This window comes from Ascaphus truei, chromosome 11, assembly GCF_040206685.1.
Source record: "Ascaphus truei isolate aAscTru1 chromosome 11, aAscTru1.hap1, whole genome shotgun sequence".
Taxonomy (NCBI): Eukaryota; Metazoa; Chordata; class Amphibia; order Anura; family Ascaphidae; genus Ascaphus; species Ascaphus truei.
Window position 1 is genome coordinate 43,265,837 of NC_134493.1, and position 20,556 is coordinate 43,286,392.

At 46.6% G+C, this 20,556-nt stretch overlaps 1 protein-coding gene across 13 annotated transcripts in view; it reads left to right on the top strand.

Moving 5' to 3' along the window:
- TNRC18 (trinucleotide repeat containing 18) overlaps nt 1–20,556 on the top strand; it is a 59,364-nt gene that overhangs the window by 20,630 nt on the left and 18,178 nt on the right. For 5 of the 13 annotated variants that reach the window (XM_075565928.1, XM_075565938.1, XM_075565930.1 and 2 more), the window contains 13 exons: nt 469–2,160; nt 6,504–6,606; nt 7,806–8,011; nt 8,247–8,393; nt 8,489–8,805; nt 9,431–9,845; nt 10,124–11,020; nt 11,315–11,493; nt 13,670–13,809; nt 14,220–14,348; nt 15,408–15,582; nt 16,261–16,606; nt 17,538–17,801. In XM_075565928.1, coding sequence (XP_075422043.1) covers nt 469–2,160; nt 6,504–6,606; nt 7,806–8,011; nt 8,247–8,393; nt 8,489–8,805; nt 9,431–9,845; nt 10,124–11,020; nt 11,315–11,493; nt 13,670–13,809; nt 14,220–14,348; nt 15,408–15,582; nt 16,261–16,606; nt 17,538–17,801 — 5,010 coding nt within the window. The remainder of the gene's footprint in view (nt 1–468; nt 2,161–6,503; nt 6,607–7,805; nt 8,012–8,246; nt 8,394–8,488; nt 8,806–9,430; nt 9,846–10,123; nt 11,021–11,314; nt 11,494–13,669; nt 13,810–14,219; nt 14,349–15,407; nt 15,583–16,260; nt 16,607–17,537; nt 17,802–20,556) is intronic. The other 8 variants (XM_075565929.1, XM_075565940.1, XM_075565941.1 and 5 more) reach the window with 5 other exon arrangements.

The following is a 20,556-nucleotide window of genomic DNA, read 5'->3' on the forward strand; positions in this document are numbered from 1 at the left end:
CCTGCAGCCCAGATGCAGCCTTATTAGCAGGGCCCTGAGCATGTTTTTCTGGGGTTTCTTGCTGTTCTGAATGAAGCACAGTATCACCACTTAAACTATTATTATTATTATTATTTTTATATCACATGGTGATTCACAGGGCAAACGTAAAGTGAAATTAAAACGAACGCCACTTGCAATTTGGGCACAAGATAATCCATACCTCCAGAGACTTTGCAATGCAAATGATAAGTGAAGTGCAAAGCCCTAAACTTTGATTATTGAGCGCCCTGTGCAGAGCCAGCGGCACACACCCAATTACTGGAACAAAGGTTGACTGAAGCGTCTAGTACTAAAACCCCTATTACTTATAGGAAGCTGATACTTTGGCTATTGTGTAATGAATTTCATTTACTTCCCATTGGGTTGGTAATGGAGGCATTTGGTGCCACTGCACGGGTTTCATTGTTTCCTATATTTCTTTTGTAGATGGGTATTACTTATCGGGCCATGCTGGACAGTCGGCCTTACACCCCCAAACGTCCATGTCCAGGGCGCCGGCCAATCAGACGCAAAGCACCCACCTGCGCGAGAAGGACCTGGCCGGACAGTCTCACAAGAGCTCCACCAAGGACTCTAAGGAGAGAGTTTGCAGGAACGAGCTCGTGTTGCCCTCTTCCAGGAAGGATGGGCGACTGAAGGATGAGCTACGGACTCGTAGTGTGGTCGATCTTACCCTGGATACTAAACTTGAGGGGGAGAGAAAGCTGGGTGGGTTGGAGAGGGTGTCTAAGGTAGGGGAACGGCTCTCCCCGTTCCTCTCTGAGCACGTGCCAAACCGTGGGTCAAGCAGTGGGGACACAAAGTCCAAGAACCCTCTGCAGACGTCTCTGCTGAGTAACTGTAATGCTGGGGGGGATCCACTGGCCAAAGCTCTGGGCTCTGAGCAGGACAGATGTGCCAAGGACACCAACAGACATGATGAGAACATGAGGCCTTCGGCTCATATGCACTTGGACCGAGCTAAGCGCTGCGACACTGTCGTGTCCACAGCTGGCACTTTGCACATGTCGTGCAGCTGTCCCTCCTCACACCCTTCACAGCCGCCTAGTAAAATAGTTCCCTGCTCCACATTCCCTCCACAGCCCGTCCATTCTGCCATGTACACCATCTTCCCGCCGGCCAAAGAGTCTGGGAGGGAGCACAAGGTCATTGCACCCACCTTCGTGCCTTCAGTTGAGGCCTACGATGAGCGGAACGGACCTATACAAATTGCTTCCCAGGCCCGAGACCTCAAGGGTAAGGATGGAAGCAAAGCCGGAATGATGCACTCCCCCGGAGAGAGGTCTGACGTGTCTCGGCATCTCCTGCCTCAGGATTTCTCTTCTAATGGCGAGGCCAAGAGGGTGGAGGCTGTGAGGGAGAAGGGTTCTGTAATACGGTCCAGCTCCACACTCAAGCGTCCGACAGCCTCCGACCCCTTGAACCGACCTGGACTCGTCTCTCCAGAGAACAGGGACTTGATCACCTCCAAAGACAACGACCCACGCCCTTGTGAGCGAGGGCAGTGGGCTAAGGAAGCGTGCAAGGTGTACGGGGCGATTGACTCCCCACGGCAGCATGTGGATCATTCCAAGATGAAGCTGCCGGAGCAGAAGTGGAAGCCGTTCGAAATGGGGAACTTTGCCACCACACAGATGGCTGTTCTGGCGGCACAACATTCCCAGGCCAGCCGCGCAGAGGAGGAAGCCAAGAAGGTTTATCTGGACTCTACCAACCTCTCTAGGCCCTCGGGCAGCTGCCGGGCCAGTGCTGAGGCTCTACACCCCTCCACTCATGGTGAGGGCTCCGCCATGCAGAACCTTATTAAGTACAGTGGCAGCTTTGCCAAGGAGGCAGCTGCACGGCAGAGCAGTGGCAAGAAAAGCCCGTTTGGGGGTCTCGGGAACATGAAGTCTGACACGTCGCAGCTAAGCGCTGCCAAAATCCAGCAGTGCCTGTCACAGCAGGGGGGGAAGAACCTGAAGTGGGACCCCGAAAGGCCGGAGAGTGCCAAATCATTTGGGCGGGAGAGTATGGGCCCCCAGGGAGAGGTGGAGGTCCGGCACCCGCCTGTGGGCATTGCAGTGGCTGTCGCACGGCAAAAGGACAACAGCGGAAGTAAAATAAGCTCTTCTAAAGGTAGGACACTGATATCTGTGGCAGTTGCTTGTTTGTCCCTGTGTGAGAGCCCCTGACCTGCATAATGCATGAGCGGCTTTCAGAATATCCCCTTCCTGCTCCTTGAACTAACATAATGTAAGGGCGAGAATTTCTGCGCCTCTCCTCCATGTTCCTAATGCACATCCCCTTGCCAGGTCTGCGGTGTTGGTTTTTCTATGGTTTCCCCGCGGTAATGGTTCCGATGTTGGTGTGCAGAGGTCAGCAGCTGTAATTCTTGGTAGGCTCCGATATTGTTCATATGGTCTTTAGACAAAGATTAAAGCGTTGGAGCAGTTGGTTGGCTTTACTTGTTTTTGCTTCGTCTTTCAGTGTTCATTTTCATGACTCCAATTAGCGGATCACGTGTGCTGCCCATAATCCGTGTCAGTGTTGGATAGACCAGGGGGGCTCAACCTCAGTCCTCAAGCCCCCCATAACATGTCAGGTTTTCAGGATATCCCAACTTCAGCACAGGTGGATTGAGCCTCCTGTGCTGAAGCAGGGATATCCTGAAAACCTGACCTGTTGGGGGAGGGGGGGGGCTTGATGACTGGTGTTGAGCACCCTGGGATAGAATGATTGTTTACAAACGGAATACGCTCAGCTGAAGTTCACTCCGTGTATTTTTAGTATGTTTCCTTTTTCATGCTGCTCATCGGGTACCTGAGCTTTGAATTTATGTTATTAATATCTGACTAATCGGCTGGTAATATATTCTTAATTCAATTCAAATACTCCTAGCCTGGACGTGGAATATGTCCACTTGACATTCTGTCTGGAGTCCACTATGTGGCGCTGTAAGTCATGTCAAATGTACTGGTTCACATCGCATAGTGCTTGGGATGTATGGGACCTCGTGAGGAGGGATGATAGAGTTGGATGGTCGGCTTAGTAAGCTCAGACTGAATTAATGTTTTTTCAATCACTATCCAAATAAAACATATATATATATATATATATATATAATCTATATATTATGAATCAGGGGGTCTCGGGAGGTTAAAGCCGTTAATTTCAGCTCCGGAGATACTTACCTGGGAATTAGGTGCCAGGAGCCGCTCCCTGATGCCAGGGTTCACAATATGTCCACTCTTCAGATATTTCCCAGCCTACGGGCCAATAGGAATCCGTGATGTCAAATGTGCAGCTTCCTATTGGCCCATGTGACGTGGGAGCTTCATACTTGAAAGCCCTGCGTGCTGAGCTGGAGCAGCTACCGGCACCTACTGTGGAGGCATGTATCTCCGGAAGCAGGGGGTTCCTGGGGCTGGAATCGGGCTTCAGCACCAGAGACCCCCTGCTTCAATTCAATATTTAAAAACATAATTTGCTGTCTTGGGTTGCTCCTTTTTTTAAATAGGAGAAATGTTTGATCCAGGTCATGGGGAACCTATAGGGAGGGAATTTGTTCTTTCAGATATGAGGTTTGGAGCAATCACTATAAATGGAGTAAGCATAAAACAACTCTGAAAGTGTTCATTTACAGTCCTGTTAGAGGTGGTCCAATAAAAAGAAAATCTTTTTTGTAGTGTTAATATATGCCACCTTTGATTACCTTTTATTGAAAACGAATTACCGAAACTGCCGATCGATTTGTTGTCCCGTGATCCTGCTTCTCACGGTTCACTAAATGGCCGCCTTTCAGTTTCAATCAATTTTTCAGTCAGTGTAACTCAGCAGCTACAATGTATTCTTATATTTCTAAGGTAACATTATCTATTGTTACAGGTACCAGCTCAATCTGCTGGGAATATTGGCAACAAATTATCACAAACAGAACAGTGTTGCACAGATTTTGCACTGCTGGGCAGGTGGGCTAAACCCTGCTTTAGAAATCAAAGGATACTTTAAAACTCATTAAAAATGGCATTAAGAGATTAAAGCTGCAGTTCAGTCTTTTTTTTTTTTTTTTTAATTTTTTTTTTTTTTACTTCAATAGTTTCATGTGGGCAATCTCTAATTACCTAAAGAACTGCATAGCTGCCGGTCAATTCGTTCTCCGTCTATTGATCGGCAAAGTTTGGCGACATCTTTAAATATGGGGAATGTAAATCATTGCTATAGGAACAAGCATGCTTGTTAAAATAGAATACAAGAAAATTGGTCTTTCAAAGTTGTTTTTTTGTAAAACAGAAAATGCTAAAAGTATTTTTTCTTGCTACAGAACTGATTTATTAAAAAAAAAACCACACATGCAGGATATTGACTGAACTGCAGCTTTAATTGTTTTTTATAGTCGTATCTAATACAACCGAACAGATTTATTAATTTATGTAAAAAACACTTGGAATAAAAAGCCAAATACAGTCCCAGCACCGGCGGATACACCGTTTAGGAAAAGAGTCACAGCTGTATTAGAACTTCCATGTGACACACACGGGGATGGAATTTATCAGAATAAAAGATTGCTACATAGATTTATTTTGTGTAAAACTGTACTCTCACTTGAGGTCAGAATTCTCTTCTCATAAAACTGTAGTCACGTTGTTTTTTCTTCCTATTGAAATATATAAATATATATTCCTTTTCCCAAATATTGAACAATTATTTGTTGGCCTCCCTTGTCTATTTAAGAAACGAAAATCATATTATTTTAGGTAAATATTGTTTAGGTTTATCCATGAATATTACATCAATGTTTGTTTCAGGCCATTACATGTATTTGGACCAAGATGAGGTTGACATAGATGCAATTGTCATACACACAGCTGTGCAAACCCCCGGTGTATATACTAAAAAACAAAACAAAGAGACCTGCGAGGTTTCACTAATTACATTTATAATGATCATTCCTGCAGGTCCATTAAAGCTGTCCGAACCTACAATCAATAAATCTGCCCCAGAGCAAATGCAGCTCCTGGGGCTTTGAGTGAGATAATCCCTTCTGGGAATGGGACGCTCCGAGCAGGTTCCCCCTTTCCGCAAGCCGTGACCGTTATAACAGAGGCAGTCTAATAACCCTGTGCCGTTAGGGCAGGACCTGGTCTAATTAAAGCCCCACGCGATTATCTGCTGGCCGCCTGTCCGTTCCCAGCCTGTGATATTACAGGCAGCGGGTTGTTCAGCCTGTGAGCCGGCTCCTGCCAGCTTGTATTAAATGCAATTTACTGAGGGGGACTAAAAAGCTAAAACACGGGTGGAATTCTAAGAGGCCTCTGCATCTGTTGCTAAGCAACGGAGTTGGTTGGGTGCATAAAATAATGGCCCGGGTGACCCCTGCCCCTTGTGCCTGGGGCTGTTTCTAATAACATTAGCTTGCTCCCTGCGAGTGGAGAGGGTTGGAATTTGCAGGCCTTTTCAGGCACACAGAGCTGGCTTTACATGACTAATCTGTAATGTTTCTCCAGCAAAATGCCCGGGTTTAGTGCTAGGCCTGGGTTGCCATGGAGACCGGGGCTGCAGTGTTGCCTCTGCATAATTGATTTGGACTGTGTAAGCGGTGCGTGCGTCATGTAATATACGGACAGAATGTGCATTCAGCAGAGACAATAACACTTCTGTACGGCAAATGAATCACCTTGTTTGGGGAGCTGGGGAAAAAAACGCATACGCAGAACAGCATTAAACCTTCCCCTGCCAATGAATCTGTAAAGCAAAACAGCAGCTGCATGTGGGAGAAACTGCGGTTTCCAGCAAATGTAGAGAGGAACGGTGGGAATAAACACACTACAATGTGCAGGCGAGCCCCCAAACCTGACATCCCATGGTGCTGGGTAAAACATAAGAAATTGTGCGTGTGTGTATATGCACACGCTCACACCCCCCCTCCCATGGGGGGTATGCATTTGAAGGCCCATGTTTCCAAATATTGTGTGGGATTTAATCTCTGTTTCCAGTCTTCACACGATTTGGGGCCGTTCTCCTCGCAGGTTTTGTGGATTGTACGGGATGTTGACCGTCTCAAAATGAGTTTTTGTATAACGTCAGAGGGCACAGCCTGATTTTAGAGGCAGCAAAGCATTGGAAACGCTCCCTGGCAATGTGGCCTTTCTGCCACATTCACGACGTGCGCATGGGCTGGTGCTGCGTTCTGTGCTTGGATACAGGGAGCAGTTTTGGGAGTAGGAGTAGTAATTGCTTTTGTACAAGTTGCTGGGATGTTGTCTCTTCCTATCATTTTTCTCTTCCCTTTCCTCAATAAAACATCTCTCCTGAATGGCTGTAAATTGACCCGAGGAGTCCCGGTGCTGCTTATCACTTGGTACATCAGATTCGCACGTCTGATGAAGATCGTTGGAAACCATCAAAAGCTGGAGGTGTTAATATTCTCGTGTGTCAGGTACAATCCTGGGTCATAACACCTGTCACCCTTTTTATTACAGGGATGGGGCGCGCAGAAGAGGAGAGCGGGGATGAGCGTGTCCGGCACCGTGATGAGCGGCTGCTGGTGGGGCGTTTGGACCGGGAGCAGGAGAAGTTGCTTCGGTGAGCGCAGTAACCAAAAGATCTCTGGATATATCTATATATCTGGGGTGGCATTTTCATAGGCGCCTGGTCGACCATTCACATAAAACATAGTCTCTTGTGCCTGTGTTGTTCCGTATTGCTCAACACAGGGAGGGGAGAGAAGGAAGTGAAGTCCAGTGAGTGTGTCAGACTGTGACACACACACACAGCTGCCGACGGGGGGCAAGTTTTAGGAATCAAAGTTGGTGGGGGGTAAGAGAGATCGAAAGAGGTCTGCCACGAGCAATCCCCCCCTCCTCAACAAAAAGTTGGCTCCTAGAAATTCTAGCTGGCTCCTTAGTTAATGTTTGTCTCCACCCCTGAAGTTATGGTGAGTAAAAAGGAGACGACAACCCTCCACCATGCAGTGTAGAGCGACACAAAGTATAATCTGTGAGCACATTCACATGTCTGACAGGTCCACAGCCCTGCCTTTCCCCATTATCTCTGGCATACAATGCTTTCACTGCAGCCAGGGATTCTGGGAAATGATATGCAAATGAGCACCCAATGTCACCTTTTGCTTCTTGCCCATTTTAACATGTAAGCTTACTCCTGCTATATTACACAGCCTTTCCAGCACAGCCAGGGTTAATGAAGTGCAGAGCCAGTAACCCTACTCACAGACAGTAGTTCCCAAATGTTGGGTCTCCATCAGTGGGGCGTTGGCTAACACGGCTTTGCAATGTGAAGCTGGCCATTGCTACAACCAGACACACAGTCAATTATTGAGAGTAAAAAAACGTTCTCGTTTGCATGTCAATACCCAGAATCCCAGTGGAAGCATTGTATGCCAAGAAACAACGGGGGAAGGTAGGTTTGTGGACCTGTCTGAGACGTGAAAGTGCTCGCAAGTGGTTTGCCATCTCTAGAGCAGGGGTGACCAACTCCAGTCCTCAAGGGCCACCAACAGGTCAGGTTTTCAGGATATCCCTGCTTCATCACAGGTGGCTTAGTGATGACTGCACCTCCTGTGAAGGAGTATCCCTGGCTTGTTGGTGGCCCTTGAGGGCTGGAGTTGGCCGCCCCTGCTCTAGGGATGGATCTGTACTCTCTAAGTGAGAGAGCCTCTTGATTGGCTGTGCGTAACGAGACTGTGTGTCGCCATATGCATCTCCTGGCCAGTGATGGTGCGACTAGAATGTCTGACGCTGTGTTTTTTGGGGTTCTCTGAGCAGGGAAAGCAAGGAGCTGGCAGACTTTGCTCGGATGCACCCGGCAGGATATGCCACTAACGGAATCAATTCTAACCTGATGGTGACAGGAGGGCCGGCTCTGACCGCCTCCGGACGCTGGCCAGCTGACCCCACCTCGCACTTAGCAGCCCATCCCTGGCTACCTAGGGGGGCTACCCCCTCCATGTGGCTTGCTGGCCACCCATACGGTAAGCACCAGCAGGAGAAGATGTTGACTTTGTCTGAGCTAATCCTCAACAAACGAGTGAACACTTTCTATACTGTACCCAAATCTGCTGTTTTTCTTATGGGTTTGTGTATTGTGATTCTCTTGCCCCCCAACTCTGTTCTGTGTGCCACTGTAGCCATGGTTAGTGGCAGCTCTCAGATGGGACCCTCTACCAGTGGTGATAGGATCAATATCCTCTGGATTTTCCTCTCCAGGTTTGACCCACCCGTCCCTACACCAGGGAATGAGCCATGCGTTCCCCCCGGGGATAGCCGCTTCCCTCCCATCTGCTTATCATTTTGCCAGAGACCCGCAGTCTGGGCAGATTTTGGTGATTCCGACTGAGCAGATACCGCACTTTGGTATGTATATGAGGGGGCCTGTGCCTGTGCGTGTGCGTGTGCGTGTGTGTGTATTACTGTGTGTGTAACCGGTTCTCTCCCTGGCTCCCTCTCAGCAGAGATACTGGACCGGGGGCCCCCTCTCTGGCCGGCTCTCTACACACCAACACGCAGCTCTCTCCAACACGCACATCAGCTCCAGTTCTTATCCCAGCAGCAGCTGCTGCGGCAACACGAACTCTACATGCTGCAGCAGCAGGCGGCGCACGCCATGGAATTGCAGAGGAGCGCACAGCTGGATGCCATGGAATTGCAGAGGAGCGCGCAGCTGGACGCCATGGAATTTCAGAGAAGTGCGCAGCTGGACGCCATGGAGCTGCAGAGGAGCGTACAGCTGGATGCCATAGAGTTGCAGAGGAGCGCACAGCTAGCGGTAAGGGGGGTAATGGCCTGATGTGTAGAAATGAAGGTTGGGGGCTCTGTCCAGTGACTCACAGCGAGGGTTGTAGAGACTGTGACCACATCATGTCAATCTGGGCCAAAATTGGCAAAACCAAATGTCACATGTCCCCATTTGAAAGGTGCAGTTTCCCAGAAAGCGCCATTAAAGAAAGACATCCCAAAAATACATTCTGTGTTCTCATTTTTAGAAATACTTCAATAATGTTTCACTATTTCCCATCACCAAAAATCGCCAGCATTTTACAGTCCTCCCCCACCGAGATGGCGGTGGTAGTAGATGCCTCTGGGCGTTCCATAGTGTTTGCAGAGAATACAATGAGCATAAAAAAGCTAAACCGAAACAAAGCATCAGCACCTGCTAACTATATCTGTAATTTAGTGGATTAGATGAGAGGGCACTAACCGATATCTTTTATTTATACTGTAGGCCCAATACAGCTCTCCTGTTTCTGATGTTTCCCAGTGCAGATACTCGGTCCATATCATTCATGCTAAGAGCAGTGGGTGTTCACGTAGATATGATGAGGAAGGGCATGTTTAGCCTTTTCTTGGGGTGCACAGGGTAAGGAGTGTCTCTACTCTGCATCTTCATTCAGGAGCGGATAAAATTGAGCGAGCATCAGGCAGAGATGGAGGACAAAGCTCAGAAACGGACTTCAGAGACCAGTAAACAGAGCTCGGTGTCCCACTCAAGGCTGCTGCAGAGGAAAATCCTCTCTCCATCTGTCTCTGCTTCGTACAGCAAAGCACTCAGCCCTCTTCCTCTTTCCCTGAGACCATCGCCGGTGCTGAAAACGGAGGCTGTGCACAAGCTAGAAGAGCCGGCACCACAGCAATCGTACGCTTACCCTGCCACTCCGAATTCTCACCCGTCCAGCCCGCCCCCCGCGTCCCATCCACCTCCTGCCACTGTGATACTCGCCAAAGAGGAGGCCCTCGAAGAAGAGGCAGAGAAGAAAGATATGGACATGGCGAAGGCCGTCTCATCCCCATTCCAAGGTCCGTTCCCAGGTAATGAGACTCGGTTTTCGCCGCTTATTAACTGTGCTGAACCTACATGCAAGTTCCCATTAGATAATGCTGCACATGGCGTTGCATAGGTTTTCAGAGGCCTCTCTTCAGATTGACACACTGACTGCTTCATGCAGCGTGTGAGGCTGCTTAACCATTCCATGTAACTTCATATCTTCTCAACTGGGTGTGGGGAAAAGAAAGATGGCACATCATTCTTGAGCATATTTAATGCTCTGACACACACAAGTCCTTAACACTATTTATTTTGTTTCCAGAGATCTCTCCAGGATACCCATTCGAGTCTCTCTCTCCCTCGTTCAGACAGCATTACCCATACCTGCTCCAGCCGACAGCTGCTACAGATGCAGACGGTTTGGCTCCTGATGTCCCGCTACCAGCCGAAAGCTCTGATCACATGGAAACAACTTCAGAGTTGAGGCCCACCAACCTGGTCTGCTCAGAGGGTTTGAAGCCCCCAGTTCTTGTTGCAGAAGCGGAGCCCTTTGGGTGCACGGTGAAGGCTGAGGAGGATGAGACACAGGAAGCTGCTTGTGCTCAGAGGATTGAGGTCCAGAATGTGGGAGCGATTAGAGCAGAAGACCTGGACTGTCACAGTGTTCTTCTGCAGGAGAATGAGTCTTCAAGCATAGGAGAGGAAGAGCACCCAGGTTGGCAGAAGTGCCAGGCAGCCTGTCCCTCTGAAACCGATGCTGAAACTGGCAAAGAGACATGTTCAACTCAGACAGACTTCAGCAACACGTTCAACCAGATTGACGATGACCAGGTGAATCTGGACTTCACGCCCAAGGACCATGAAATGTCTTGCAGAACAAATGTGATAAGAGACATGAATGTATTTAGAAATAATGAATGTACCAGTACAGCACTGGAGGGCACAGAGTCTGTGCCCGACACTCCCTATAGTGGAGGAAAGGACATGCCATATGAACTCTCCAGCATGGTCTCCTTGGACATCAAATACGAGGATCCCTTGGCTGGTATGAATGCTCTGGTGGCTGCGACAGAGATGCCACAGGCCTGCTCTTTTTTGCCCACGACCACCGTAATGCTGACTGCTGATCCACCGGCGGATTCCGTTCAACTGCAGGGGATCACCCTCCTGAGTGAAATTGCGGAGATCGAGCTGGAGAAAAGAAAACAGGAAATGCAGAGTAAGTGGTGGTTGTGTGAAAGACTGTGTTGTAGCCGCCCTGTATCCAGAAGAGTCGGACATGTGTCTGTGCAAACCCTGGTCACTGCCACAAGTTCAAATGAAATAGATAGTTTAGATGGCTTGGCACACAAGCGCTTTTGTAACCGGTTGCCAAGATGTCACAGAGCCAAATGCGTAAAACTCCCAGGGAGCCTGTATTGTACCATGGTGCAGCTGCCTCTTCCAGGCCGACCTGGGGGTGGTGTGGGGAGCCAGGACCAATGCTTAACTTTGCTTCTCCTTTATATTGCAGGCCTGCAGAACTGCCATGTGCGTGCCTCCCTGGAGAGCTTGCTGGCTGCCAGCACCCAGATGTTGATGGAGGTCCTTTCGTGCCCGATCCTGGACCGTTTGAAAGTAGAATCTATTCGGTTGCCTCGAGAGCTGAACCCAGACAAGAAGTACAGCTGGATGCAAAAAAAGGATGAGCCTGTGAGTGGCGGATCTGTCATTTTGTTTATGAATGAGCTGGGTGTCCGGAGTGAAGTTGTGATGGCTTTTGTGGACCAGGATTGTTTTCTACACAGATGTGGACATTAGAGGAGACCTGATTTTGTTACTGGGCAGAAGTAATGTTGCTGATTTAAAAGGTCTGGAAAGCACAGCGCCCAATCCCTGGCCCCATCCTGACACCCTCTCAGACCAGATCATACTAATATTACAGTCGTCTCATTATCTGGTTAGACACCAATACACCTTCAAGTTACATTTTGGTCTTGTGCACCTCAAGTGTATTGTGGTGATTAAAATAATTCCATTCTGGTTAATAAGCGTCCAAGTGATCAGTGCAAAACCCAAAACGCACCTTTTCACACTTTTGAGGATGGATTTTTGGAATAAAGATAGATGTATATATATTTTTTTTAACGTGGGTGTGTGTGCCACTCGTAGGCTGGTGGGTAGATGCAGGAAGAGGTGTAAGTGCATGAAACATACACTTAGTACTGGCACTGACAAAAGTGGTTGGAAAAGAATAAAATGGGTTTAGTTATTCCATAGAGCACCAATTATCCGATGTTTCGAACCCCAGAGGGAAAAAAGCAAATCTGCTTTACATGTAGTTACTCCAATGTGAGCGCAGTCCTTGTAAAGGGGATAACCTTGTTCTATCTCTCACTAAATCCTTAGATAGCACCCAATGAAAGAGAATCTATTCCCACACTAGATTCTAACACTCCGTTTGAGCGGGGTAAACTTCATCTGTGTTATTTTCACGCTCTCTCGCGCGCTCTCTTGCGCTCTCTCTCGCTCCTTTTGTCTTAGAGATTGTTTTTTTTTTTTTAAGAAATACAGCATTTTATTTCTGTATGTTCTACACATTGTTCTAAAACGCACATCCAATCTGTCATTGTATCAGCTACGTGAGTCATTTGCATTTAAGTGAACCACGGCAGGGGAAGGAGGTGTTTCTCTGGAGAAGCACAATTACCTCTCACTGTACTGATAAACTATATAAATACTTTTAAAGCGGCAATACTACTTTCCCCTTTTAATATGTAAAGCTTGTGACCATGTATAACTACATTCTTGCCTCAGCTGGCAATCGTTTGGTGCTCCTGTTATAAATCTGTAAAAATACTGATTGTGTGCCCAACTAAATGGCCGCCTTTCAGTTTCAATCAATCTTTCAGTCAGTGTAACTCAGCAGCTACAGTGTACCCTTTTATTACTAAGAGAACATTATCTACTGTTACAGCTTGCAGCTCAAACTGCTGAGAACATTGGCTACAAATTATCCCAAACAGGAAAGGGTTACAAAGCTCTTGCACTGCTGGGGAGGTGGGATAAAACCTGCTCTAGAAATCCAAGGATGCTCAGTATATTAAAACTCATTAAAAATGGCATTGAGAATTGGGGGAAAAAAAACAATAGTCTCTTATACAGCAGGGCCCCGCTTCTCGGCGCTTCGCTTTTCGGCGATACGGCGGCACCGAGAAGGGGGCCGCCATGTTGGATAGTACGCCGCGCAGAACGGGCGGGTGCGCCCGGCGCGCATGCGCAGACCGTAGTCTGCACGTGCATCATGTATCCTGCGCGTGGAGAACATAGGCCACGCATGCGCAGAACGGCAAAAACTCCTGTCTGCGCATGCACATAACTGAAAATTGCCGGATCCGCTTTCCGGCGATTTTCACTATACGACGGGCCCCTGGAACGGAACCCGCCGTATACCTGGGGCCCTGCTGTACTACAGAACTGATTTTATTAGAAAAAAAAACATTTCACCTTTTTGCTACTTAAAATGAATACACAATAAAATACATGTGAAAAGTTAGTGCATAACTACAGCTCGTGAATATCCAGATTTCTCCAGGGTCACTGTTTCTTAAAGGGTAAAGTTAGAAACCTATTTTTGTGCTACATGAAATATACTTCAGAACGCGAACAATGTTTGAGATATTCTGCTGAGATGAGCACGGGATTGGCTAAATTTAATCGCCCAAACAGACCATTTTCTCACCGGTCTGTGACTCAGAACTTGTAAGGGTATCATCAAAAAAAGGGGCTTGCATGCGTGTGCTGTGTGATTCCTGATTGTGTATCTTGTGAGGCAAAAAGTAGGTTCTGTATAGCTGTGCGAGGTCCATAAAGTGATGTTCTTTCCAAGCAGATGTTTTCCATCAAGTCTGCCATTGAGAACATGGACTCCTTGGAACTGGATTACAGAATGAGGCTGGCTGAGTTGCAGAGGCGGTACAAGGAGAAACAGAGGGAGCTGGCCAAGCTGCAGAGGCACAGGGACTCGGAGTAAGTTACATTGTTGCACTTGTTCTGGAACACCTTGCAAGTTACATTGTTGCACTTGTTCTGGAACACCTTGCAAGTTACATTGTTACACTTGTTCTAGGTTCGGGAATATCCTAGTAGATTACGATTTACACTTGTTTTTGGAGCCCCGAGTTCGTCTGATTGCACAGTTCGCGTGTTTTAATAAAGCACAGGAACGTGGCCAGTTTGGGGTTGTGGCTTGCGCCTGTTCACGATCTATATTGGAAGTCTGATTTGTAAGGAGTTCTTGGGTTTTGCCCTGAGACGAGTCTTCCCAACGCACAGGTAGACATCCTGAAGAGGAGGCAGACTTACTTGACATAAAAGTATCCTGACTTCTAGTTTTTTCTTCTGGCCCCTGGGCTATAGTAACAGTGAGTTATTTTTAGGGAGAAGCGTGATGAGAAGAGTAGGAGCTTGGGAAGAAGAGGCCCTGGGAGGCCCAGGAAGAGGAAGCACGGAACCAGTGCTCTATCTCCCCCGCTGGAGAGAGGGAAGAGTCACAGCAAGAGCAGAAAGTAAGGCTGTACCCTCGAGAGGGCAGCAAATGTAACGTAACAGACATCATGGGCCATGTTTACTAAGCAATGTTAAGTCATGAGGTCCATTGGAGTGAATGGCTTTCAATGTCTCTTACGACTGGGCACTGCTTAATAAATATGGCCTTGACTGGCTGTGTATCTGCTGCTGGGGCAATTCTCAGGGCAGTTTCTGGGTAATGTGGTGAACGTTTTCTGGCTATGAAAGATGCTGCTGTTTTCCAATGCTAAAGTCACAGTGAAAGACATGTTACCACTGAGACTAGGCCTCCTCTAGGGAGATGAACCTGATCACAGCTCTCCCAGCACCGAAAGGGGTTAATGTAATCTGATGTGCACATGTATTTCACAGCTTTGGGTGATCATTAGGAGAGCCCACAAAAATCTCTTAATATGACCCCATGCAATAAGATAACGGACACAAAAAGTACCAGTCTGAAAGTGGATTTTATTCCTAAGCCCTCCCAGTGTATCCCACCGGAGCAGCGAGAGGCTGAGAGTCTACATGGTTTTCTAGGGAAAAACATAGCATTTTTTTATGCAATACTAAAAACTGGGTTTTCTTGTGGGGGGGGGGGGGGGTTGTGATGCCTTGTTTTGGACCAACATAAGTCTTTTTATAGGTGAAACTTGTACATGACATCTGACGACCTCTCCTATTTAGTTCATGAAAGGATCACTGCAAACTGTGGCTTTTATAACAAGTGGCGTATGTTGGTTTTATCTGACCATGTGATTGTATGGAACGATACCCTAATTCAGAGGTGGTCAACTCCTCAAGGGCCTCCAACAGGTCATGTTTTCAGGATATCCCTGCTTCAGCAAAGGTGGCTCAGTCATTATGACTGCACCACTCTGTGCTGAAGCAGGGATATCCTGAAAACCTGACCTGTTGATGGTCCTTGAGGACTGGAGTTGGCCGCCCCTGCCCTAATTGTTTTCTTCGTTCCGTGTCTCCACCACACACTCGTGGTTTGACCATGCCTCAGCTGTGACGGGCTTTTGTCGTGATGGTTTCTCTATTACTCCTGCTGACAGGTTAAGTAAGTGTCTTCTGCTCTCTGAAGACTCTGAGGCAGGAGAGGGTCTCAAGAAGAAGCAGAGGAATGTGCTTCACGAGGAAGACGACGAGAGGGAAAGTGTAAGTGGAAAACTGAAGGGAAGAATTCGAAGTTGGGACGAGCAGGACAGAGCTTCCAGTTACACGAGTGAGGTCAGTAATTGGAGACTTTAAATACTGATGAAAACACTTCAATTCTGGAAGCTGGTCAGCTTGGCTAGTATGTATTTCATTGTCGTCTCTGGCAGTGTGTGAAATTGTTTCTAACAGTTTGACTTGAAATGTAACTCTTGGGGTGGGGGGGGGGAAGCTGTGATTGATTTGATTGTCTGTTACATCCATTGTGTTTCATCAACATTAAATTGTTTTCATGAAAATAATTTGGAATGCACAAAAGACAAGGACGTCCCAACGACGTAGATGCATGTAATCCGAATGTGTACCTGAGAACCTGTACATGCGTTCTTGTGGGTGGTGACTTTCAGTTAACAGATCTGTAGTACAGCAACCAGAAAACGTTGATTTTATACGTGTGCTTGCTCTTCAAGCATTAGCAGGGTTACTCCTTGAGGGAAATAAAGTAACGCCCGGATCTGGCATTAGGATTATCCCACTCCAGGGGTCCAGGCCACCAGTGATGTGAATGAGCAGGCTTGTGTTCTGTACTCCTCCTCCATAAAAATTATTTGTATGATCTAGAATTCCCCGGTTAGTCGGATCAGGCTCGAGGTGTGTCTTTGCTCTTGGGATCCTTGGTGAATGTAGAACAGGTAAGAGGAAGTTGAGACCCAAGTTATCGGCTTGTTTCCCAATGTCTCTCTCGCCTGTCAGGTTCAAACCAAAAGACGAAAGAAAAGAAAGTCCAGCGACCAGGAGCAGTTGGCAACCAAACTGGACAAAGCTCTGTCCCTCACCAGACACGACAAACTAAGAGTCCCCTTTAAGTTTGCAGACAGCAGTGTGGTGAGACAGAAATGTGGCGAAGGAAGCAGCAGGTGTCTATCAGCTGCAGGATCCAAGCCGATCCGGACTCTGCACCTCCCACTGACAATAGCCAAAGAAGGTAAAAGCAAAATGGCCTCCAAAATGAAGAAGATGGATGTGATGCTAAAGGTCAAAGGGCAGATGAAAGCTACTTGCACACCAGCTGTATCTGAAGTTAGCAGCTGCTCATACAGTGAGTAATGGTCCCATCCCTAATGTTGATATTTGACATATAATCGGTATCACTATCGCGTACGTTTGGTCATTTTATTTAAATATGCAATAGTAGGAAGGCAGCGAGCACTCGTAGCGTTGAAGAAAAATTATTAATTGAATTTTACATATTGCTCCTATGCGTTTCAGTCCCAACCGGCACGGCTGTTAGAGGACCTGCGCTTTCCCGAAAGCATTTAAAATAAATGCCGGGGATCGCGTGAGGCCTCTAACTTTTACTTCCCTTCCAGTGACGCATCTCCATGGCAACCCGGTGTCCCATGACGTCGCGGGGTTACGTGACGACACGTTACCATGGTTACGTGATGTCATATGACCCCGCTATGTCATTTGACGCCGGAGCTGGGCAGGGAGGGGGGGCGCGAGCTGGAGACGGGGGCGCATGCAGGAAACTTTGCGCACCCCTCCTATAACCGCTTTAAAAGTCTGATGTACAGGTGCTGTCATCGGACATTCTGTGGGGGGAATGTTTGATAAATAATAGCTCTGTAATAACAACCTCCAGGGATCATATCTGTGAAATCTTTTGTAGCTGGAGGTTGATCAAATAAAATCAGTGTAATGTTTCCATACATCAGAGTATTTATTAGTTGTACAGCCTGACAACCTACACACGTGAATTTCTGTACAGAAATCCCGCTTTCCGATGACTTAACTGGGCTCTCTCCCTTTTTTCTTGATTTTTTTATTTGTTCTTCATATCTAACCGATTATAGAGCATAATCCTGACGCACATCATGTTATTTGCAGTATGTGGTATTTTAACTCTTACAATATTCTCTTAACTGGATCTTTCCCCAATTCAGAGTCCCTTTTGCTCTTCACTCAAAGTGAAATCTAAAAGTGCTTTTTCGACTCACCTGTGTTTTTATACCTACTCCTAACCGCAGATACGGACACGGAGGAAGATGACGAGTTTCTGAGGGGTGGCTGGGCCCACTCCAAATTCAGACAATCCAGCCTGTTCAACATGCTGCCCAAAAAGAGCAGCAAGACTTCAGGACGCTTCCGCTCTCTGAGAAGTGCCACCTGCACCCGTGGGACTCTCAGGTCAAAGCAGCCAGTGAGCAGGAAGAAGCAGTGTTGCATATTGCTGCAGGAGGCCGAGGCCGGATCGTCCTTCAGCGACTCCACGGAGGACTCGTTTGATCAAGGTTACTAGATTCACAAAGCAAACAGTCCCAGTTGGTAGAGGGAGAGGCAGCTGCAGTGGGTTGAGCTCAGCTATTACTGATGGTCAGGGTGACCGTCTGTGCATTTTGCAGCGTAGTCTGCTTTAGCAATAGAACCATTTTTTGTACCTGTAAAATTGTGCTTATATTATTGGCTCTTTGCGAGCTCTTGCCGACTGTTTTTAGTCTCCCATCGCCCTGTTCCTTCGCCAGCGCCACGATAACTGTTTACATTTTTTTTTAATTTTTTTTTTACTTGGCATGGAGGTTCCACATGAAAACATTTTTGTAAATGGAAATTTTGTTGTGTGGGTGTGTGATTTGATGTTTGTATTTCCAATTGGTATTACCAAGCTTTATTAAACATCTCAAATTCATTTTTAACTAAACCAGTGTGCTTTGTCTCTCTTGCTGTGTCTCTTATTAGGTAATTAGGTTTGGCTTCACTCCATTCTGCTTTTCCTCCCTTCACATCACTCTCAGGATGTCCGTTTTTCTGATGGAATCTTGCAGTCTCTCTGTTATCCAAATATCCCTTCGCACAATCGGCTCTTGTGACTTTTTTCCATCTCATTAGTACTTTGTTTCCACACGCGCGTTTATTATTTAATTTTTTACTAAATGGAGACAGATTAGCTCATTTTAAATTGAATTAAAACAAAGTAAATCCTGGCGACTATCTCTGTACAATAAACACGCAGTTCCTTGTGATGTTCACCTGAGGACATCTGAACTCCCAAATTATTGTTTCTGAAGTGTTACACTCCAGTCCTACAATTTTATTTACTTTAGGCCACAGTGAGTGACGCGCTCAATATGAAATTGCAAAAAAAGAAAAACATTATTTAATCACATAATCACATAATCACCGGTTAATAGTTGAACTGAAAGACCATCCAAAAACCAGGAGAATGTTAAAAAAAAACATGTTTGACACCGTAAAACCTTCACCGCTGAAGTGCTCAGCGCATTGCACGCTCCATTGGGATTAAATGGGATTTAATAGATCCCTCTTTTCTAGACCCCCACTCAAACTTTCCAGAAGTGCCCCGGAGAGCCTGCACTTTGATCCTTTTTTTAATTTAAGGTTTCTAAGGATTCCCATCGGAAATGTGCTTGGGAAGCATGTGAACAACTATTATTAGATGCTGCTGCTTGCTGGAAACGCCGGAAGCCACCAACGGGCGCCAGTACCTACTGTAGTTGGCGTTTCTTTTCATTTCCCAGTGCTTCCATTAGGTGCTCCGTTGTACTTGATCAAATGTCCGATTTGCCAGTGGCAAAAGGTTTGGAAATGCAGAGAAAAATCTGGTAATTTTGGAGCGTCTGCCTAAGGGATATTTGGGTAATAGGGATTGCAAAGACTTTCCTGATACTAAAACCAGACGGAAACATCTAATGCAGAAATTAACCCAGCTTTTCTAGAATGCTTGCTTTCTCCTTGCAGCTGCTTTGAGCATCCCTTCACCCCCTGACCCTTACCCATGATGCTTTGAATGTCTGTATCGGTTTCTTGCATTTGCTCTCACGCTGCACTAAAGAAGCAAAGTGATTTGGCTGGAGTAGGGCAGACACCGCACAGCGTGGGGTCAGGTTCCAAGCCAACAGAAACATGAACTCTTTAATGTAGGTAGGCAAAATCCTTTTCCTTTTTGTAATCTATAAACCAACCTCTTTATTGGTAAAACCTCCAGTCTAATATTATGCTCGTGTTCTTTAAAGTGGTTGAAATGACTCTTGTATTCTCAGGGACGTTGAATCCATGCTATCCCTGAGATAAATGCACTGAATTGACTGTAGCGTGCCTGGCCTTTCGTTTATAGGCTGTTATGTTCCAAGACACTACATCAGCTCTTTTGCTTTTGTTGATCTGTATGGGGACCAGCTGAATACCACAAATAGCCACTAACGGGAAAGTGGTATTCATGACCTAGGTCTTAGAGCGTTGTGTTCTGGCTGTGTCCTAGTGGCTGACAACCCAAGGGCCAATGGGGAGTGGAGGTGATGGTAGTATAGGTTAGACACACCACAACTCTTGAGAAATCGAGTCAACTGACAATGGAAAGTGACCTGATTTATTGAATCCAAGTTTAGAGATTCTGTACAATTTCCATTTTCCAATATTGCCATTAATTGTTCATTGTGATCTGCTTCCAGATTGCAGCTCTTTGAAGCTTATATTATGTCATGTTCTTATACAGTGTGTATGTAATAAGCCTTGGCTTGTGCATAACACAGCCATGTTACACGGCCGCTCTTCTGAGTAAAGTCCAAATTGGGTTGAGTTGCCTCTGAACCAGACACTTTGTTCTTGAGCGATGTTTTGTGTCAATTAATTCTGGTGTCTGCAGCACATCTATGTAAGGTCCACAGTTAATGTTTTCTATTTATAAGGAGTTATTTAAATGATGAAGGGAAAGCCACAGAGAGAGGACCCAATAGCTGTATCGTCTGCCTTCACCTAGCCTGCTTTGTATGCTCTCTGCCTGGCATTGTGACAGAACATGTCCTACAGTCTCTAATGGCTCTGTAGTGTGTTCATTGTCTGTGTGTGTTCTTTTCCTCCCTCCCTAGGCTGCTTCAAAATCCATCGTGTTCCTGTTGCACATCAGTCTTTGGCAACTAAATACCCTTTTGTGGAACTCTCATTGTTTTTAACATGTAACGTTTTTCACTGCTCACCTAACATATTCTGTGCTACAATTGTAGGAACATGTGACACAATTTTATATTGTTG